General features: G+C 41.7%; 3 protein-coding genes across 8 annotated transcripts in view; 2 read left to right on the top strand and 1 right to left on the bottom strand.

Annotated features, from left to right (window-relative positions):
- ank1b (ankyrin 1, erythrocytic b) overlaps positions 1 to 7,217 on the top strand; it is a 103,566-nt gene extending 96,349 nt beyond the window's left edge. For 3 of the 5 annotated variants that reach the window (XM_072661918.1, XM_072661921.1, XM_072661917.1), the window contains 3 exons: positions 441 to 729; positions 853 to 936; positions 2,950 to 7,217. In XM_072661918.1, coding sequence (XP_072518019.1) covers positions 441 to 729; positions 853 to 936; positions 2,950 to 3,057 — 481 coding nt within the window. In that variant the 3' untranslated portion in view covers positions 3,058 to 7,217. Of the gene's footprint in view, positions 1 to 440; positions 730 to 852; positions 937 to 2,637; positions 2,726 to 2,949 lie in introns of all 5 variants that reach the window. The other 2 variants (XM_072661919.1, XM_072661920.1) reach the window with 2 other exon arrangements.
- Positions 7,218 to 8,550: 1,333 nt separating this feature from the next.
- On the top strand, positions 8,551 to 13,629 carry eif4ebp1 (eukaryotic translation initiation factor 4E binding protein 1). Of its 2 annotated transcripts, none has more exons than XM_072662392.1 (4): positions 8,551 to 8,747; positions 8,872 to 9,073; positions 11,363 to 11,554; positions 12,872 to 13,629. In XM_072662392.1, exons 2-4 carry the CDS (start codon positions 8,938 to 8,940, stop codon positions 12,901 to 12,903), a joined length of 360 nt encoding a protein of 119 aa, XP_072518493.1. In that variant the 5' UTR covers positions 8,551 to 8,747; positions 8,872 to 8,937; the 3' UTR covers positions 12,904 to 13,629. The 2 variants fall into 2 exon arrangements, with proteins under 2 accessions (XP_072518493.1, XP_072518492.1); XM_072662391.1 differs by having other exon boundaries at positions 8,552 to 8,736.
- A 445-nt stretch (positions 13,630 to 14,074) lies between these two features.
- ndr1 (nodal-related 1) lies at positions 14,075 to 16,004 on the bottom strand. Its single transcript, XM_072662498.1, has 3 exons — positions 15,785 to 16,004; positions 14,345 to 15,108; positions 14,075 to 14,228 (listed from the first exon to the last, which is right to left on the bottom strand). Exons 1-3 carry the CDS (start codon positions 16,002 to 16,004, stop codon positions 14,076 to 14,078), a joined length of 1,137 nt encoding a protein of 378 aa, XP_072518599.1. The 3' UTR covers position 14,075.
- Between the last annotated feature and the right edge of the window lie 6,337 nt (positions 16,005 to 22,341).

Below are 22,341 nucleotides of genomic sequence, written 5' to 3'. Positions count from 1 at the left end.
CGGTTAGCCTAATTTTTCCTTTGTGTTACTCCCAACACCAGTAGCTGGAGCCTCTCCAACACTATGTTGGTAGCTCAGCGGTTAGTCAGCAGAGCAGCTGCACTGGGCTGTCGGATATTCAGTGGAGCTGTAGCCTAACAAGTTAAACAAAGGCTAGCTTAGCGAGTGGGCTACAGATCCAAAACCATGGGGAAAAAATGTCAATTTCAGCAGCAGTCGCTCGATCATTAGCCATCAGTCACTTGAGTCGTTAACGTCTTTGTGGGCTTTCTGTCAGCCAGACTTGAATTTGTTCTATAGTGGGCAGACTGTTATTGAGTATTAGTGTAAGGTGTAAAGAGTCTGAGAGTTTAAAGCATATAAAGCTCAGGCCTGATTTGCTACTCAAGGTCTCTCAAGGTGGTAAAGAAAAAGATGTGTGTGTGTGTCTTGTGTCTCAGGCTAGGCAGTGGTGCGTTTCAGCCGTATGTCCAGGAGAAGGAGGCCTTTTCCGACTCCCTGCACAGCTGGTCCCAGTCCAAAGGCAGGCAGGTGGTGGGGTCGTCTGGGCGGGAGCAGAGCCAGACGCGTGTGGCCCAGGAAGCTCTGCTGACGCCGGTATGTGACACGGGCCACTCGGAGGTCCTGCGTGGGAGGCTCCTGGGCACTCAGCCCTTTGAGAAGGGGCTGGGCTTTTCCCACCAGGAGGGGGAGTTGCGGGTGTGGGACCAGGACAGACGGAAGGCACAGGTTCGTCCCGTGGCCTGTCCAGTCTAAAACGGAGAGATTGTCCTTTTGGCCCAGTGGTGTATTTATTTCTGTATGGGCTTTTTACAGATACCAAATATAACACCTGCCTGCTCCTCTTTGCAGAGAGATGAGCCAGTAGAGTTCACCAGTGAGCCTCACCTGAGTGAGGAGCAGTTCACTGATGAACACGGCAATGTCATGACCAAGGTGCGTACCTCTGTTTTTATAGTTTTAGGAGATGCAAATGCTCACTGATGTTATAACTAGGGGTGGGAGTCGCCAGAGGATGCAGAGTATGATATTATCACAATATGATCTCTGTGTCTCTGACTGGGTTTATTTGTTGTGTGATAAAAAAGACATTTTCTTTAAGAAAAATGTAAAATAACAATGATCACATACTAATAACCACTGATATCACTGAAACTGAAAGCACATTCATCACTCCCTGAGATAGAATTTATATTTATATATTTTATATATAAATAAACATATTTCTAATTCCTAAAAGTCCTTATGATGATTCAGGTTTGCTGTGACAGTAGCCAGTACAACTTCATACATTTTATTCACAACTTGAAGGCTGGAGGACAACCTAGTTTTGAGCTGTGTACAAGAGTGATTAACTCATTATTTGTCCCACGGGAGACCAGGGTTCAAACCACCTCATGGAATAACAAGAGATATGGCTCCATCCTGCCCATTTCTCTCCACTTCTGTTTCTATTTACACACTGAATATTATGCAATTTTACAAAACGAAACATGTATTCACAACAGAACTATACACATTAGCAAATCAGGAATATTGAGGAAATTCTGAGGAAAAAATCAAAGAAATAAAAAACGAAATAAAACAAGCAGATATAATATCTTTCCTTTCCACAAAGTGGCAAATAGTAACTGATGTGTTTTTCATTTTGGGATATTAGCTTTCCCTGATTTACCCTGATCTAATAGCTATGTGGATCCAGCTTTGCTGATATTTAATGATGCCACGAGCTACAGATCAGGTAAACAAGGACTAGTGAAGATACTTCTTATAAATGTGTAAATGCAAGAACGGAGAGTTTCACAACTCCATTTAGAAGACCACTTGTAATGTAGACACCTTTTGCCTTTTAGGAACTGTAGAGGTTCAGTGTTTTGCGTGCTATGCTACTGATTTTGGGACCTTGAGCAAGGCCCTTAAGCTTCTCTGCTCCTGGGTAGAGCGTTGGGATATGAAAAATTAATATGAAATATAAAATGGAGAATAGCATATATGTCATTGGTCCTCCGGTCTCAGCATTGGACAGGACTACGCTTGTGAGAACTGCATATCACTGCATAATCTATTTTTGAGACATATTGATGTTAAATCCTGTAACATTACTCTACCACCTCAGTGCACATGCTTCTTTTACACTCATCTCTCAACTTGTGCCGAAATGCATTGAAGCATGTCCTTTAGTGATGGCTCAAATGCGAGCATTACTCTGTAGGGGTACTGTAGGGGGAGCCCAGGAGCAAGAAAGGACAATTATTGCATATTACTCCTTTAATGCAGCATGTATGTAATGCAAGTTCATTTGTCATATGATCCCTAAACACTGTTTATTCATATCATTATTTCATAGAACAATAAAAATGTGATCATCACACCACCAAATTTACCATTTTATGACACCTGTTTAACATGTGGTAAAAAATTAATAGATGCAAAACAGATCATTGATTTTTGTGCCTCCTTGGGCTTTTATCAATACTATTTTCTCACCCTAATTATCATAATGCTTTTGTTGTGTCAATTCTTTTTCTCCCATCCCTAGTTATAACCTCATTAGTTTCATTAGTGGGATTATGTCAGTGTTTCTGAGGCCGTCTCACCCTCCCCTCCCTGTCCTCCCTCCCTCCTTCCTTGCTCCAGCTGGGTGTGGATGTGAAGAGGGGAGCACAGGCTGTGAAGCGCACCAGTCTGCGGAGAGTAAAGCACTGAAACTAATACTGTCCTGAAGGTATGGGGCAGACAGAGCAGGACGGGACTGTCACGGCTCTTAACTAGTAAGACAGTAGATTAGCACAAAGTAAAATCAGAGGCAGAGGACAGCCCATCTTAGCCATGTTTCTGTATCAGAGCCCACCAATCTAGGCAGGTTAGTTGAAGTCAGAGTGATGAAGTGCAGTTGGTGTCAGATGAAGTGCAGCTACTTACGGCAACTCTTCCTCTGCTGTCCTCCAGGGTCGGACATCCACTGCCAAACCATCCTTCACCCAGGCGCACTCGGGAGACAGAACGAGACGAGGGGCGTGCGAAAGTAAAGACGATGGGAGGAAAACCACCAAATGAAAAAGAACGACAACACATCCCACCTTCAACCACCCGTCAAAATAATAATAATAAAAAAAACAACAGCATCAGAAAAGGCCGCGGAGCAGCGCTTGAGAAGAGGAGGAGATCTACCTGTAGTTTTGTATCATTTTTAACAACAACGAGGGACAAAAAAAACAACAAACAACATACGACTAGCATTAGGGCATGATCTTTTTTGTACAAAATATGAAGAAAAAAAAACAAACAAACAAAAAAAAAAACAACAAAAAGTGCTTCCTGTCAACTGTAAACGCATGATTGATTGCTGGTGCATGACCTATGACCTTTGAGCTGTCATTATCTATAAACTGAAACAGTACATGGTGAAGGACTGTCGCAGGACCGTTGCACAGAACTTAACGGACCTTCATTCCGAAATGCAAGGAGGGAAAGTGTCCCACGGGAAAAAAGAGAGACGTCTCGGAAACAACACAGCCAAAAAACTAACAAAACAAAACAAACAAAAAAAAGCAACAGTTCCGTTTCTTTCTGTCGTTTCTGTTTTTTTTTTTCTCAACAGACACAAAGCAGCGTAGCCTATGCTGAGCCCACCACTGCTTCATCCCTGCGGGCCCTTTATCCTGTTACTATATGTGATTATATGCACTCTTATATGCTCTGTGGACGTGTTTCCTTGTGTGTGCGTGTGTGTGTGTGTGCGTGTGTCCGTTTATCTAAAGCATGTGTAACTCGCTTCTGGCTTTGGCGCTGAGCGTTCCTCTCCCGCCACGTTGAGAGCTGTTCAGTGTGTGAATGAGAATAAGCCCGCCGTGCTCTCCTGCTCGTGAGTGTCTGTGTGTGCGTGTGTGTTTTTTGTTCTAGGCTCTTTCCGTTTCCCCTTCGTGAGGTTTGTTTGTGTGTTCCTTTGGTGCGGTCCGCCATGCTTTTGTTTACGTACTACCTGGTAAGAATCTAAAGAGCCCCCAACCCCCCTCACCCCGAAGTTGAGGGAATGTATAGTAAGAAATGCGGTTCTTCAGGCAGAGGTTGTGTTGCTGTGTGTCGGTCTGTATGTTCTATCGCAACACCCCAATGTCACCCTTCACCGCCTTCTCTCGCCTTCTCCCTCTTTCTCTGTCTGTGTCTCTCTCTGTATCTCTTTGCATCTCAAGCTCTGACTCTCTCTCACTCTTCCTCTCAGTCTTCCTCTCACTCTCATGCTTTGTATTTGTATCTCCTTCTTATCTCATCTGTACTTACCTCTCACTCATACCACCCTCTCTCACTCAGCCTCCCTTTTTGTTTCTCTCTCTGCTCACTCTCCTCTCTTTGACTCTAAACCTTTCTCTTGTTTCTCACTCTCTCTCTCTCTCTCTCTCTCTCTCTCATTCCCTCCTCCCCCCCCCCCTTCTTTCCTCCTCTGTATTGGTCACTCTTGGTCTTGGTCTTTCTGTCTGTCGGTTGTATGCTCTGTATTGGTCGCTCTTTTTTAATCGCTATGGGCCTCTCTTATGCTCTGTATCTCTGTCTTTCTCTCTCTCCCTTCCTCCTGTATATTTTGTATTGCTCACTCTCTCTCTCTTTCCCTCCTGAGTGCTTTGTATTGATCACTCTCTCCCCTCTTTCTCTCTCTCTATCACTTTCTCTCTCTTTCCCTCCTGAATGCTTTGTACTGATCACTCTCTCCCCTCTTTCTCTCTCTCTATCTCTCACTCTCTTGTCTCATGCTCTGTATTGCTCTCTCTCTCTCCCTCCGGAATGCGTTGTTTTGATCACTCTCTCTCTGTCTCTTTCTCTCCTTTACTCTCTGTATTGCTCACTCTCTCCCCTCTTTTTCTTTCTCTCTCTTTCTCTCTCTCTCTCTCTCTCTCTCTCCTGTATGTTTTGCATTGATCTCTGTATCCCTCTCTCTCTCTCGTGCTCTGTATTGTGCTCACTCTCTCCTTTTCTGTATTTGTTTATATTATGATCTATTTGTCTCTCTCATGTTCTCTAATGCTTTCTCTCCTCTGTATCTATATATCTGTCTCTCTCATACTGTGTATTTCTCTCTCTGTGTCTCCTTCCCCTCAAACCACCCCTCTTGTTAAGCCTTCCATATCCGTTGCTCAGTGTCTGGTTCGCTGAACTTCAGTGGACTGATGTAGCACCGCACGCTGCTTTCATACGGCTCCTCGCACTCCTCTGCGGGCCCGCTGCCCCGGGGCCCGGCCACATCCTTCATTTCCTGGGCATTATCGTTTCGACCCTCACTGGCGAACGCAAGCTTGTAGCAGAGGCGCGCAGGCTTCGGGAGCGCGCCTCAAGTTACTGCCAACATGACGTGCAGAAGACGTGCAGGCAGACGACGTATTAAACCTTTTAGTGTTCTAACGTTGAAGTTTCAACATCCATGTACATGTACAGTAAAGCATATAGACAGATCAATCTATACAGGCAGCACTGTGATAGTCCACCTTGAAATTGACCCCTGAACTGTGAACTCACGACTGTCTGTCCTGCTTCGGCTTTATATGTCCCACACACACCCACACACATATTTGTGTTCATCTACAGATGCAGACATTCATTTACATCATGCATACATCACATACACACACTGTCGTCATTCCATTAATCCATTGATTTAATGCATAATGACTTTTGAGGAGAGCCCAAACTATTTAAGCTTCAACTACCAAAGCAATAATATCAAACATAGTAACAGTTGGGTGTATGTGTGTGTGCGTGTGTATGTGTATGTGTGTATGTTTAGTATTTGGTGTATTTACCCAACATTTGAGTAGCATTTCTAAGACTTCTACAATCCAAGTGATATTAATACATGCATGAATTAAAAAAAAAAGAAGTCACACAGTATGCAAGCAGGTGACTTTCATACCGACTCAAGTTCGTTGAACGGACTCTGCATACCGATGTCTTAAAGCTGCGAGCTGGAGGGAGAGCTTTGTTGGCTGAGTAATCCATGAAGCTTAGTTTATCATGACTCGAAGGCTGAAACTCAGCGTTCCAAATGTAGCACAGATGCATACATATTCACTCATGCATTTGTAGAGAACATGTTTTAAACACAAATACAGTGTGAATGAATAAGTGAATGTGTGGACGAATGGATGGATGAATGTCTTCAAGCAAAAGAACTGAATCAGCAAGAATACGGATAACGGGATGGCAATGATTGTATTTTCTTGTTCACAAAGTCGAATTAGGCCTTTATTTTGGGTGAATGAGTGACGACTGCGTTCCCTGTATGTTTCTACACACCCTTTCCTCACCTCCACTGACTGTAACCTTAGTTACTCTCTACAGTTCACTCAGGTTTGTGTTAACCAATGACTTTTCTTCCACGTTCCGCCACCCATTCAAGATAAACCCCTACAGTATGTCCATCTACAAGAACATGAGTATTGTCATTGGAGAGCCGTTGTTGGGGTGTGGGCAGGGGGCAGCAGTTACTGCAGAATGAAATGAGGGTGGATGGGTGATGGTTGGTTGGACTTGCATAGGTGGACTCATCTAATGCTTGAGCTGGTCCAGGACCGTCGCCCTGTCACATTAGAGGGAAGTCCATAGACGCTTCAGGAGGCTGAGAGCGGGGTTTCGGGGGAGGGTGAGCACAAGGAAGTGGCTGTGTCCATTTTAAAAACAAAAGAAAGAAAAAAGGGCACGCAATATGGGAGGACATTACACCTCTGATGTATTACAGCAAGTTTATGTAAAATGTTACTGTTGCAAAAATCTAGAGTCCACCTATACTCCTTTAGAATGGATAAATGACAATATTAACGCAATATCATATTACTCTGTACTAAGGAATGCAACTGCACACATGCACAGAAAAGATGTTTTTAATAAAGAAATATATGTATAAATATATGACAAAAAATAAAGATATATATATATGAATTAGAATGCTATGCACCCTTATTAGAGTTGTTATGGATGTACTTTAAGCATATTAGCTAGACTCAAGTTATAGGAACATGCCCATGTCGTGGGGAATGTAGAGGCTTTGTAGCTATTTGGACTTGTTTTCTTTTCTTTTTTTTATTGTTATGGAGAGAAGAAAAACAAACATGAATATGTATACAAGCCTTTGAATCAGATTCATTCTGACATGAAGATATGTATAGATCATTTACCCTGCACACCAGCTCAGACCATTTACAGAAATTAATAAAGAAAGATGTGACATATTTCAAGTAGTCTGGAACTCTGCATGTGTGTGTGTGTGTGAACGAGAGAAAGAGAGGAAGAGAGGGAGAGAAAGATAGTATATGATGTGAGCTCAGATAAGATTTACAACCACATTAAAAACAACAGCATTTCAAACCTGCTGAACCCTGAGGAGATGGAGGGAAATATACTATATGGACAAAAGTATTGGGACGCCTGCTCATTCATTGTTTCTTTTGGATTACAAAGAGTTTATTCTGCTTTAGTTGGAGTAACTGCCTCTACTGCTTGCTGTGAGGATTTGATTGCTGTCTATGACCAGAGCGTCAGTGAGGTCAGGATGTTGGATCATCATCACCCCACCACATTCCCACTTCTCTAACGTATCGGATCCCAAACAAATTGGATGGAGCACCAATTATCAATCCAGAGAATAAAGTTCTGCTTCTCCACAGCTCAATGCTGGGGGCTTTATACCCCTCTAGCCCACACTTAGCATTAGGCATGGTGTCAATAGGTTCTTACTTATCTGCTCCGGAGCACCCTATTCTATTGGCAGTCCTTCTCTATGTGGACTAGACAGACTGTTTGTGTGTGTGTGTGCATTTGCACAGCTGTGTTCGTAATGGGAGTGACTTAAAGTAGCCATATGCATTCATTAGAAGGGGTGTCCACAAACATTTGGACAATTAGTGTGTTGTTTCAAACACATAAACATTTACATTTACATTTATGGCATTTAGCTGACGCTCTTATCCAGAGCGACTTACAAGGTCACACGTATTACAGAGGTTGGCCAATGTAGTGTTAGGAGTCTTGCCCAAGGCGCAGCATAGTCACCCAGACAGGGAATCGAACCCCAGTCTTCTACGTGGTGTGGTAGCTCACTGACAGCTAGTGGTGTTATCTGTTGCGCCACACCAACCACTAAACATGTGAGCTGGGTTGTGAGCAGTGGTCACTTAGGGCTCCCAAACAACAAGGGGCTGGGAGAGAATGTTCATTTTCACGTGTTTTAAACAACTACTGCTTACCCTCATTGACCCCCATGCGCACTAGAGCAGAGCAGAGCAGCCAACCCAACCTGCCCCATGTTTGAAGGACACCTACGCCACTGCATTTGTGTCATTCTTCCTGATGGTTATTAAGACTTATTGCTTATAAAAGCATACATAGTATGACTGTCATGGGTGAGCCCCCATGTAGGATGTCGCTTAGAGCCCCCAACTGATCAGAAACGCCAATGCACGGCAAAAAAAAAAACAACTACATATCCCATCGTGCCCTTGCAATTCCGTGTCCCGCCAGTGGCGGCGACAGAGCTTCGCTGTGTGCTTTTTAAATAGCGCTGTTCGGCTGATGTTGTTGAGTGTGTGGTGTGAGAGTGTGTGAATGTGTGTGAGAGAAACGTGCTGGAGGAGCAGTCTAGCATTTTAGCTAGTTTGCGAGTGTGAATGTGTGGAGAAAGTGTGGTAAACTCTGAAATATTTAGCACTATTTATTTTTGTATGTAGTCATCGGTTGCCCAAACAGGAGAAGGTAAACAACTAGTAAGGAAACCAGCTTGCTAGCTAAGTGTGCTATTGCTAACATGCTGCCTTTCTAGGCATGTTTCCCACAGCGACTTAGCAGCACGGCTAGCCTGTTGAACCCTGTTGTTTTCTTTTGGTTCAGGGTGCAGACGCACAGTTCAGCAGCAGCTTGTTAAGGTTGTGAAACCCCCCCCCAAAAGACCGCAGAATGTCCATAAGCAGCCAGAAGACCACCAGTCGGGCTATCCCGGCCACCAGACGGGTGACAATCAACGACGCGGCCCATATGCCTCATGACTACTCTACTACACCCGGAGGGACCCTGTTCAGCACGACCCCCGGAGGTAAAGCTGGTCGTGATTTGGAGCTGATTGGTTTTCTGTAGAGGAATGGACCCTCCTGCTGCTACTGTGGCTTTTTCTTCTTTATTGGCTTTGTGTGGGTAGACCAAGATTACTGCTGCTTTGTCTGTTTAGTGCTGACCTCTAATGATCAAATGAAATATCATAACATTTCTGTTTGCATTAATGGTCTTGAGTGACCAATGCTTTCTAGTTACTGTCTAAAGAATACCTTAGTAACCCTGACATGGCTCATTTCGATCGACTGTTATCTGTCCTCTAAATGATGACCACAGACAATCTTGCACAGTGCTAAACGGTAACGTTAATCAGACATCAAGAACATTTTCAGGAAGAACAAATAGTATGTGTGTGTTGTATCTTTTATAATGCATATAATTCTAAAATGAAACACATACCTCTTGGTGACAAAGACACCAACACGTCACAGGTGTTAGATTACTATATTAATAATAATATTAATAATAATTCTCTATTAAGTATAATGCTAGAGCAGTAAAGCATTAATACAGCATGTCAGTGTTTAAGTATAGCCCAAAGATGATCTGTCACCAAGCTCGCCATATACGTTTCTCATTTTGACATAATGTAAATCTGGCCACTGATATTTACATTGTGTCCACATTCCACCATGATTTGGCCGATAGTATTTCTCCAAAAAGATAAAATCTTTCTTCTTTGACTTCCAAAAACATCCTCCTCCTCCTGTAAAGTTACCATTTTGGAGATACAAGATTTTTGTGTGACAGTGCGATATTTGCCTTTTCATATCATCTCTTTGTCTTTTTGCCTCACTATATGTATGGATGATGTCCGTGTGTTTACAGCTTCCTGAGCTCTTTGCTTGTAGCTGCACAACCTCACCACTAGGAGATCTGTAAATATCTATACAGAATTTCTAATGTAATCATTGTTGCTGTGTGTTTACAGTGCACTGCAGTGTGCCAGTCCTAATCACCACAGTGCCCAGTGGCGGCAGCCCACAGAAATAGCACGCAGAAAAGATAGATGCACTACACAGATGTCTTTGTCTATTATCTCTTGCCAGTATGAGACTGTCCTCTGATGCTCGCCTTTTTAGTAAACGTTAAAACTACAGTCTCATGACCAGATGTTTTGTAAAACATATGTCCTCTGTCTAGAGTAGTATGAACAATGACTGTTGCTGACATGTGACTTCTTAAAGAGTTCCTCACATTTACAGCTACTCACTTCTTCTTTCTGCGGAGAGCCTTCTGTTATTTTTGTTAGGTATGTTTGACAGTTTCACACCCACGTGAATAAACGTTTAAGGCCGTGTTTGTCCAGCTCACCGTTTTAGAAGATGAATGTTCTGTAATTGTATCTTGTAACACCATAAACAGCTGTAGTACAAGAACTCCCAGTACTTTAGGAGGCCTTTAGTAAAATGATGCAACAGCCTGGCAGTGGTCTGCGAATTGTAATCATTGGATCATTTAGTGTGGTGTAATCTCTGTATGTGATTGTGTTTTATAGTCTGGTCCGGTTTAATTTCTGTAGTGCCCTGTGATGGTGAATTTGCAGTTGAATTACTATCCTATCTGTGTTTGTTCTGCTTACAGAGGTGTGTGAGAGAGAGAGCGAGAAGGAGCGTGCTAGATGTTTGGCTTTGGATGTCAGCTTGTTGTTGGTGGCTGTGTAGGGGTGGAATGCTCACCTGTATTAAAGTGACTACTGCTATGGCATTACCATAACATGGATATAGTGCAAAACACAGTTTTTGTACAGTGTAATTTTTTTTGTTTTAAAAAGCAAATTTTAGTTTGTACCATTCACCCTGGCTGACCGGGGTCTTTACAGTACAACCTGAGGGAATGTAGTTCAAAGGTATGTGTGTGTGTGGGAATGCTGAAACTGAGCACAAGTGGCTGATAACAGCCACACTGATAGCGTATTCTACTATCCAATGCAGCCTCCTGCCCTTGCTTTTCACTTGTTCCATTTTGTTTGTTTCACTTTCTCCATTTTATTTAACAAATTGTGCATCAAAATGTATTTACACTGTACCTTAATGTACCATAACAGGCCATCAGGGTAAGCTGTTGGGACATGTAGAGAAGCACTTGTCACAGCAAAACATGACCAGAATGACACACCCTACATTCACCAGCTGACTTCCATGTTGTGCAACCCTCCCTTCTAGTGGGCTCTGGGTATAGGCCAACCTGTATACGATCATGTAAAAACAGCTTCAGCTACTGCAAAGGAAACAGATCAGTGTCATTAATGCCTTGTGACTTACCTCTGTAGGCACCCGAATCATCTACGACCGAAAATTCCTGCTGGACTGTCGCAGCTCCCCATTGGCTCGCACACCCCCCTGCTGCCTCCCTGACATTCCAGGGGTGACAAGCCCTCCGACAGCTACAGTAAATAACGGCAAGGCCCGGGCCCCAGAGACCCTCAACAACAACGTCAGTCCTCCTGTGGATAAGGCTTCAGGTATGATATAGTCACACCATGTGCCACATGCTTTGACTGTTTTGATCTTTCTTGAATTCACATCAAATATGGACAGAACTGTGTCTGAAGTGTTGCACCTGATTTTTAATATTTTAATTCCTCGCCTAAGAATATATGGACAAATCATTAGTGTTATGTTTATGGTGCTGTTAGCGGAGGTTATTGTTCAGCTGGCGGCAGTGCAGACATTCTCAGAGAGTAAATAAGGGTTTAGAGTCTGCAGTGTGGAGGTATTTTACAGTGGAACATAAAACGGACCATAATATCTGAAACTCTGTAAAACTATCACTGTATCGCTCTGTTTTACCAGCGGGACAACTGTAGGAATTTCCTTGTTTTTAAACCACCACTGAAGAGCACGTTCAGAAACGAGTGAAGGCTAACGCAAACACGCTACAGAAAACCCAATCCTAGTGCATTCATCTCACTATAAAACAGTTATTTCACATCAGTAGTTGACAAGCATCAGTTCAGAGTACCACTACACACACTTGATTGCAGTGTTACAAAGGAGCTGGGAGCTGAATGGTCAGTGAGATGAGTCTATTGTTATGAGATATTAAACACATTATAACTAATTTTCTTGATACTAAAAATAGTGATTTTACTTCAGCATTTATTAACAACGCAACGTCTCTAAACTGTGTGGATGTATTATTTATACACACACACAAACAGATTGGGTGTGCATGAGCTGATATGCATTATTAAGAGTCTGATTTGATCAGGGAGGCAGAAAAACTAGTAATCATTATTAAAAAAAAATCATACTAACTATAATAACCAGGACAGCCCTGATTGAAACCAATAATCACTTCTTTGAATTTTATATCGAAATTCTAGTAGTAGTTCATTCAGCAGGGATCCATTGCTTTCTGGATTTTCTTTGTGCAAAATGAACAAGTACTTCTCAGACTTTTATATATGTAAAACAAATTATAAATGCAAAATTAAAAAGGCACAGACCAAGCTTTATTTCAAGAGACCTCTGTTCCAAAATACTATTGGAATTATATATTATTATATAATATATTAGAGCAGTTTTTGCATCTAAAGAAGCGATAATTAGGTCAGGTACTAACAAATTCTCTCGGTTCTGTTGATTTGACAAGAACGCCCATCTAAAACCAAAATGCTTACAAGTGGTTCCTGTCACAGCAATATGACATTGTCTCTTGACAATAGTTTGCCTGACCATGTGAGCAAGAAAGTATGCAGGCAGCAGCTAAACTGTTCAGCTGACCTTTTATTGCATTGTGTGTGAATACTGTCTTACTGGGTTTTTGTTCTATCCAGGGGAGGATGCCCAGTTTGAAATGGACATCTAGCCTTGAGGAAGGTCCTATACCCAAGGGAGTTGACTGCTAATGCAAATATTACTGTGACGACGACTGTGTCCTAAAAGGATAAGTGAATCAGATGATTAGTCCATCCTTGTCAACTACACTTACATTATCTGCTGTTGTTTTTTTTTTTTGTTTGTTTTTTTTCCCCCCTTTTGATGCTGTCGTTCCAGACACGCACAAGCCATTATCCCGGAGTCTGAACATCAGCTCCCACTGCTGTGCCTAAAAGTGCCACTAGCCCTTTGCAGGCGGTCCTGTGTAACTTGTGGTTCTTCTCAACATATGAGGTATTTGATACAGCTGGCGTAATTTGCTAAGTGACCACTGGGGGGAGACCAGTGGTTTGTTTGGATTTACCATATATATTTTTTTGTATCATGTGCTGGAGGCACATACCACCCAGAACCTTCTTACAGAGTCTGAAAGATTTAGCATAAGATGACAAAGAACATTTTGACCACATTACTTACTTTTCCTCTTGGCAGTGTTACCTTTTGTAAGGACAAAATCTAACAATTTGTGATTATTTTGGAAAGTGTTTTCACCTAAAGTGTCATTCAACCGAATGTAAAATGCCTTTTTTTATTTTATTGATGCAGTGTGGTTCTCTTCAATTGAAAAGGAATATTCGGTCCTGTTGTTCCTTACAAAACATTGAAGCATATGGAAAAATGCTGCAAATGAGCAATTAAAAAAAACATCTGAGAATTCTGTTGTCTTGACTGATGTGGCCTATTCAATAAGGATTAGCACCATGTGAAAGACAAGTGGTAAATAATAGTCAGAATATGAGATATGCATAAAATATTTAATTACATTTGTCAGTTTACACTTTTCTATATACACACATTATACATTTTATTAACATTAAAAGGGGAAGGGGAATATAGCTGCCAACTGATTTCAAGTAGAAGCACCCTTGACATGAGAAGCTCTGCAAGTAATGCACTAATTCAAGTATAATCAGTGTATAAAAGGGCTATATTTAATAAATTAACAGGTTGCAAAAATACTTTTAGTACATGATCTTCATCTGTATCCAACAGTCTGAAATCTCTTTGTTCAAGTAGTGCTGAGGTCTCTGGCGTAGTGGGGCAGATGTGCGTAGAGATGTCCCTAAGTGCTGACGTTTGAGCCGGATCAGTGTTGGGAGATCATTGGCAGCCGCATGCCTCTGCCACCATGCCTTCATGATTCCTCATTACCATCTTTCCGTTCTCAAAGTAGAGCATGGAGAGAGGAGCCAGGCGCGTAGGCACGCAGGACGGACACGGGACCCGATCAGAGTGGTGCAGCTTCAGAAGACTCTGTAGAAGAAAAAAAAAGATAAAGCAAGGTTAACATCTCATTTGGAAACAATACCTCATACATGACAGTAATAACAGTAAATTAATAATTAGAATAAATATGGAGGCAACCTTACCTGCATGTATGCATGGTTTGTTGGGGTCAATGACTCATCCACTGGTGTTGGGCAGCTGCCCTCACAGCGGTAGGCATTGTATCGCTTGGGGTAGATGATCCAATCGCTCCAGCCGATCTGGTCAAAGTCCACCCACATGTCCACCTTTCTGCACAGAGGCTTCTTCTCACCCTCGACTTGCGGAGCGCTGATGTGTACACCGGGTCCTGCTGCCTCTCGCACTTTCTTATGAACCCTGTGGTTCCTCTTGTGGCGCCGAGCCCCGAACCCATGACCTGGTGAACTGGTGGCCCGTTCCAAGGTCACGTACTTGGAGTGCTCAGCTGTTTGGATGAGGGTGGATGCTTTCTTCTGTGACTGCTTGGAGTAGATCACCATCATGACGCTGTTGGCAGTGGAATGCTGGACTTTCTCCTGGCTTGCCTCTCCGCTTGGGACGTCCTGGTCTGACTCCTGGGACAGCAGCGGCCCACCCTGGTGCAGCCAGTACTTCAGCAGGATGGTCATGTTGAGAACTTTCCAGGAGGAGTGTGGAGAAGACTTGCTCGCTGAGGCTCTGAGCTGGCCCAGGTAAAGGCGCTCCTCAGTGCAGTGGATCTGACCACAGTGGCCTTTCGGGGAATGGTAGATGTCCACCACTGTGGTATCGGAGGCAGAGAACTCCGGGAGGCGGATGCGAAGCTCTGACCGCTGGACGTTGTCAGTCGCTGAGATGGAGGACATGTCAAAAGTGATGGCCCACTTGTTACCTTCCTGGTGGCAACCTAAAAAAACACAAAACGGAGAGATAGACGGATCAGAACATGCACCATTGGCGTATTTCGTAATGCAGCCTCAGACGTGCGAAATATTTAATTGCATAATGAATGATCGGCGCCTAACGAGCCAAAAGACAGCTTTCACACATTGGCAGTCAAGCACTTAATAAAGCTGGAGGTCTATATTGTCAGATTGTGTATTCCTGCGTAAACACGCTGCTTTGAAAGCAGACGTCTTGAGGCTAAGCTAATACACACAGCCTGACTATAATAAATGACTGGCAAAGAGAAGACAGCTATTCTGCTACACTATCAAATTAATGTGTCGTGTTTTTTTCCTGACCTGAAACTCAAACAAACTAATTTCCTAAAATATATTTAAAAAATCCCTAAAATTAAAAAACGGCTAATTCATAAAATAAAAACAAGCAGATTAATAAATGCTAGCATAATTAAAAAAAAATATAAAAATAGCCAATGTATACATATATAAATATATATACACCATAAAAATATATATAATAATTACCAATCAGAGTTTTACATTATATTCCATATTATAATAAACGTATATTACAAGACTAATAAATTAACCAAAAATTAAGAAACCACGTATTAAACCCCTAGACTGAAATATGACCCCCTGCTGAAAGTAAGCCGTGCTGAACGGTAGGATACTCACTCTTGGCCAGTAGGCTGAGCACTGAGTCGGCGTGGTGTAGAGCCTCGTTGCCGCGGCTGCTGTCCGGAGAGCTGCCCGACTTGCGGCCCTCGGACAGCGCGCTGCGGTACAGCTGCATCATATAGGTCGGGTAGGAGGAGCGGGACTGCCCCTGAAGACTCCTGTCTGAGCGGACCTGGGGCACCAGGAGCACCACCAGCATCCCGAAGATCAGCCTCATCGCGGCGGAGATCATGATATCCAATAGAGAGAAAGGAGCAGAGCGGGAGAGAGGAGCTCCGTGGTAGCTGTGCTCTCAGAGAGTGAGCAATGATGTTTTGGTCCCTCTGCGAGCAGACAAGACTACTTATAGAAACGAGGCTCCTTTTGATGGTCCATGCCATCTTCAGGGCCTTTGAGGGGCTCAGAGGGAGGCTGGAGGACTCACACGAGGGTCGTTGGGGCACCGAAACTGAGCCCCCTTTAGTGTGGCAGAGGTGTGAAAACATCAATCCGTGTAGCTTAAGTGCACGCACCGGCCTGCCTTTTCATGGCACCTCTCGCGAACAATGACATCAGTGGAGCAGATGAATTCATACACGCAGCTTTGATTAATGGCAGCAAAACAGCGCTGCTGCATAAAAATAGAGGAAGTCTGTTTTGTTACTTTAACTTTTCACCTTATTAAAGCTTCAGGATTCATAACAACGACGCCCTTCTCTTACTTTCGAGTGATATCTTCTTGCTTGGTGCCCTGTAGGCTGTGGGCTCCACTGTGGTTTCTTTCCCTATCTCAAACGCTTCAGTCATTTCAGCCACAACACATTCAAGGTACTTAAAGGCCATTAAATATTTTCTTTAAGCATTAATAGGGCTAATATACACAATGGCTCCACAAGCCAGCAGCCTAATAACCAGTTGAACAATTACATCTAAAATCATTTGAAAGGCTGTTTGCAGCTTTTTACATAATCCATTTTAGTATTGGCTCATGAGAAATTAACAGAGGTGGCCTTCATGTGAATGGGTATTGTATTATAAGCTGTGAAAGTGAAACAATAGATCTCGCCTAATTAACTTATTAATATCCATATCTGTTATTGCTGTTACTGTTGTTTTGGTTGATATGATCTGTGAGCTTGCTTGAGCACAGATCTAAAGTTTTCATGTCACACAGATAAAAGGTGAGCTTTTATCACATCATTTATCATATTAAATCTGGGATTCAGATTTTTAGCAAAACAATAGAAACTACGCCAGATTATGAATTATATGTGATAAGCAGAAGCTCACATAGATACTGTTAGATGTTCTCCAAAAACCTACCCATGCAAACTTTTATTACCTAAGACCAGACAGAACCACTGGCCATTCAAAAGCAAGAAAATGTTATGTTTGTGTCATCATTACTGTGTTTATTTGAGTTCCAATACACTATCCGGACAGTCTGAAAGCTGTTTTTACACTCCTGCTCTCATTCACTGTGCCCTTGACTTGTGTCCATTGAGAGGTCATGACCTGTCACTTTGCAACAGAGGTATCATTGAAAACACTCAGTGTAACATGGTAGTGACTATCAGGCCTGCTTTAGGTAGGAATGATGTCATTCTGCCATCCTGGGATGAGATACAGGCCTGACCTAGGCATGTCTTTGCAATTATGGTGGAAAAGGGCCATACATGTAAAAATGAACCAGAAAAAAAAATCATCTGTGTCCTGGGTCAGCTTTTCTGAGGCACCTGAACATAGCTGCCATTACAAATACATTGAGCCATATTATAACAAAACTATAAAACATAAGCAAATAAAATAAATGGTATAAATGGTCAACAGGGGGCACTGTGTTACAATGTCTGAGCCCTGCTTCCTTTTCTTGCAGAGTTGTGTAAGTGATGCCTGTGTGTAAGAGCATGAAGTCAGAGTGGTTGGATGGATCATATTGATATGCTTCTGATTTTGAATTTGAATTCCTCTTCAGCCAAACTTGCCTTTCCAAAATGATTACATCACTTGCCCATTTCCACATTTCTTCCGGCACTTTGGTTTCTAATTTATTTATTTCGCTTTTTTCTTAAGGAATTCATTTTGTAGTGGTTTGAAACGCTTAGCCAAGGCTGATGGATGTGATCAGCGCCAAGGCAGCTGTGACACGTGCGTCATTTCAGCCAGAGCTGACCATGAAGCTGGTCACTGCGCAAGTCACCTGCACTCCAATGTGTTCCAGCTTTGATAATTAACATGGAGATTGGCTTTCAGCCACCCTCCCAGTTTGGAAGATTAGATGTTCTAATGGTATGTATGAGGCTCCTTGATCTTGTCTGAGTTTCCATAATGGAAGCCAATCAACTAGAACATGGAAAGGTCTATTGACATACATGAACGCTGAGCTTGCCTGATACTCTAGTCAACATTGATTACTTCTGCAGAATTACTGTGGAGAGCATGGGATGTAGTTGGGCCTGAGAGTCCACTGCAGGAAGATTCCAAGTCAAAATTCCTGTTTGTTGGTCCACAGGTGCCATATCCAAAGATCTCCCATTCATCTATAACGGGAGCTGCAACGCGGGACATAAGGAACAAAGGGAGATTTTGTAAGCAGAGCTGATTTAATGTGAAGTCAATGTAGGAACTCTGAAGCTGACTTGCTGTGACAAACGCAGTCCTAATTAATCAGCAGGGATGCTGATAGCTGTGAATCTGTTTGCAAAACACAGGCCTTAGGGCCGCTTTGGAAAAAAAAGAGCAGTGGGAGAAGGAAAACAGAATCAGGCCTTTGTGTGGTGTTGGGAGAGCCGTGCACTTGGGCTACAGACGGCTGGAAAACAAAAAGGCCATGAAATATGAAAGGGCTGCTCGACCGCCTTTGCGTCATTTGAATAATGGGGATAATTACCCTCGCTGCAGAGAAGCACCTGCATTAGAAATAAGCCTTTGATACCAACTTAAATTCAGTATGATCAGCGCTGTGTCATTAAGATTCAGAGCATAGGTCCTTGCTTTTCTCAGGCCAGAGGGATTCACTTAGTCAACCTCTAACGTCCTGCCCACTTTTACAAACACAGCTAAAGTTTGGCTTGTTCAAATAAGGCAGACTTTGTTGTGCAGATTGTGTGATCTACATAACGCATTCATTGGGCACGGGGGAGAAACAATTATATGAAAATCAGTAAGTGTGCAATGATCTGTGTCTTCATTATTCAAAGTGAATCTTGAGAGAGATCGCAGTCATACCACAGAGACTTCAGCGTATCAGCAGCTTGTGTCCTGCGGTGACAGAGAGGGTGGGAAAGGCATTACATAGGCTCAATTACATTTCTGAATATGAATCAGGGGCATCAACTGAAGCAATGAGGACACTGGTGAACCTTAAGATGAAACCTATAATATGCATGTCTACATAATTGTCTTGGCACCTTCTGAAACAAGAAATCTCTCTCTCTTCAGTTCCTCACTCTGAGAACTACATACAGTACCTCACATATTCGTTTCTCAAGAAAACATTACCGGACATGTATATTATTACACTGTTCTTTAATGGTTCTGCCACGGATTTTGGGCCCCCTGAAAATATGTTATACTGGGCCTGACAGCTGTAAAACACTCAATTTTGCCAAAAACACTCAATTAATACACTTTTAAGGGCCCTATTAGTCGCAGGCCTTTAGAATCGTCCTAACTTTCCACCTATACAGTGCCCATGGTAATACCAATGGTTCTGTATGGAACTATGACAACTCTGGCATTGGCTTTAATATAAAAGCCTTTTATTGCCACATTGGTGGAAAACCTCATAGGCTGTTCTATGAACCTTTAAAAATGGTTCGGCATAGCATCAAAATGTTCTACTGTCATCACAAGGCATTGTACTCTTTAACTTTGAGTGTACCAGACATTCTTGGTAAAATTAGTGACGACTGTACACTGAATACACTGTCCTAAATGTATTCAGTAATGTATTCCATTACAATACACAAAAAAAAGTAATACATTCAGAATACATTTAGAATACACTGTGTTAAGATACAGGGGAAAGGGAAAATGCTGGTGGTGGACAGTAATGAAGTACATGTAAAATGCTATTTATTTTTGAAGTATTCAATTTATTTTTTTTATTTTAGTATTTTCATGTCGTTACATATTAAACTTAAATATTAGACATAAATATTAGATTTTTTCTACCTTTTGGCATAAATGTGTCATTAATCTGAAGCCAGAGACCACATGTAACAGATTTTGCACTTCCAAATTCCAATATTGTTTCAATAATAACTGTACCCAGAGGAAAAGGCTGATCTTGGAAGTCTCAGGAGACTTATTTGTGATCTCACTGATGTTTTATTTGGAGATCAACTTTATCACAGATGTTTCTTCCAATATTGATTAGGAGAAAACGAATTAGACAAAAATGAGACATGAGATCTACTTCTTGTCAGGATTTAATCTGTTTTAAGACTCCATCATTTTTCCTGTACAATTAACATGAATTACTCAGTAAAGCAATGAAAAAGAGGCAAAATCCTTCAGAAGTTAATAACTAAGGTTTTGTAACCATAATTAAATACATTTGGATCAATGAACACAAACAACTGTCCAATCAGCTTTACACCTTTTATTTCTTCAACAGAAATCATTTTGCATAGAACAAAATCATAAGAGCAGTGTTTCTCCAGAATAGTCTGTCCTCTATTTGTATCTTCAGGTTTATTAACAGCTCATTCATGATTCTTCTGTTTATATACTTTCATCATGTTGTTGCTCATCCACTTCCTCTTTTACCTTCACCTGTTCAGACTTGTTTTTTTACCAAATGTGTCCAAAATTCAGTTTGGTTAAAACAAGCTGTTTTTTCCAAACAACAGATTTATTAGATGTTAAGCTATTAAGGAGAATAAAATGGCCCAAAGGAAACAGTAACTCAAAGCATCAAAACTGAAATGTAGCAGTGTTATTATTTTGGCAAATCTGAGCACAGAAAGAGACTTGAAAGACTAGCTCTGCACAGAAACACCAAAGGGGACATATGTGAGATTACAGAGGTATTTATCTCATTGTTGATATTGAGGAGATCAAAGAGATTTTTCTCTCCTCTGGTTAATAATCATGAAGGTATATGTCTTCAAAACATATCTATAATATCTTATGGCTACTTTAGATTTTTTGAAATAAGCATATTTGTATTTTAACTGAAAAATTTGTGTACTTTACCCATCACTGCTTCATTCACACTGTTCAAATAATGATTCCTCATACATCATAATGAATGGATCAACAGAAATGTTCCTAACTTAGCGTCCTTGGGGAAAAAAGGTTTTACATTGACCTCCATTGGAAACTAAGGAGGGTTTTTACTTCTCCAGTAAGGTTACAGAGTTGGAGATACAAGGTTCTGTTCTGACAGTAAAAAAGACATTACACCAAAAACATTACACCAAATTTAACATTGACTGATCTTGATCTGATTTGAGCTGGCAAGCTGATCGAAATATTTATGTATCTGTCAACTCAGGCTTTAGGAAACAACTGAGTTTTTAGTGAGAATTTAGTGAGTCCCCCTTTATAATGCGCCTTAAAAGTGTGTTCGCCACACACTGCACTATGATCATTAAATAGTTAATAAGCTACTGTATGAACCTTTTTAGGGGGTTAAGGAATCTTTCTGTTGCATATCATGATAACATCCACAACAAAATTAGCAACAGTAACAGCAGTATTCTATTCTATGCATTACACTGACAACAAATCAAAGAGCTTTTGTATTACTATTGTGTTAGTACTGTGAAAATACTGTTTCTGTCCTTGCTGATGTTTTCTATTTCCTGCAACAAAGCTGCCTGTCTTATTTTCTTTGTAATGGTATGTGGTCACTCAATTTCTACCTGCGTCTTGCCAGGGAAAGGCTTTGTTGGCAAATGCCTTCATTCGTCCAGACGAACCCTGTACAAAACACTTCACATGAAGCAAAGGTATGTTCTATAACTATGATCAAATCCCGGCTGTGCTGTTTTCTCTCCATGGTCAACCAACTGGGTGATTTTGCTGGAGGTTAGCTGTCATGCTGCCATCTCCTTAAGTCTGCTTCATCCATGTAGATCTATGCAGATGAATGAGAAAGTTGAATAATTGGCAATCTGTTCCAAACATGCTGAAGCAATGCTGCTTGTAGTATATGCATGTGTGCAGCATTCACGTCACTGGCAGGATTATATGGAGTTAGCTTTATTATTAACTTGTGAAATGACATGGCAACTCAGGTATGTAATTAATTTTTTTTTATTTGGCTACACTCTCACCCGTTAGAGTCTGTATGTAAGCTTGCACTGGCTTGCACTAATAACTACATTACTGTCATGATTAACATTAGTTTTAGGCCCTAAAATCAAGCTCTGTGGGACTGCACAAGATATGCTAAACAAAACAGTTGCCAAATAAGTCAGGAGAGTTTCTGTGTTAGGATTAACAATTTAATACTAAACCTGAAGTTCAAAGGATAAAAAAAAACATGCATTTAGGATTTATTAAAGGAACCAAAAGAGGTTCTGCACTATGGCAGATTTCAGAGTATGTTATGTATACTTATG

Source organism: Salminus brasiliensis, chromosome 18, assembly GCF_030463535.1.
Source record: "Salminus brasiliensis chromosome 18, fSalBra1.hap2, whole genome shotgun sequence".
Lineage (NCBI taxonomy): Eukaryota > Metazoa > Chordata > Actinopteri > Characiformes > Bryconidae > Salminus > Salminus brasiliensis.
Note: the sequence above shows the minus strand (reverse complement) of the source record. Positions and strands in the feature narration are given on the sequence as shown.

Bases quoted from the DNA above. Each gene is read 5' to 3' on its own strand.
- eif4ebp1 (XM_072662392.1), top strand. From the start codon at position 8,938: ATGTCCATAAGCAGCCAGAAGACCACCAGTCGGGCTATCCCGGCCACC. The intron at 9,074-11,362 runs GTAAAGCTGGTC...TTACCTCTGTAG, and splicing joins GTTCAGCACGACCCCCGGAG to GCACCCGAATCATCTACGAC. The intron at 11,555-12,871 runs GTATGATATAGT...TGTTCTATCCAG, and splicing joins TCCTGTGGATAAGGCTTCAG to GGGAGGATGCCCAGTTTGAA.
- ndr1 (XM_072662498.1), bottom strand. From the start codon at position 16,004: ATGAGGCTGATCTTCGGGATGCTGGTGGTGCTCCTGGTGCCCCAGGTC. The intron at 15,109-15,784 runs GTGAGTATCCTA...GTGTTTTTTTAG, and splicing joins GCTCAGCCTACTGGCCAAGA to GTTGCCACCAGGAAGGTAAC. The intron at 14,229-14,344 runs GTAAGGTTGCCT...TTTCTTCTACAG, and splicing joins CAAACCATGCATACATGCAG to AGTCTTCTGAAGCTGCACCA.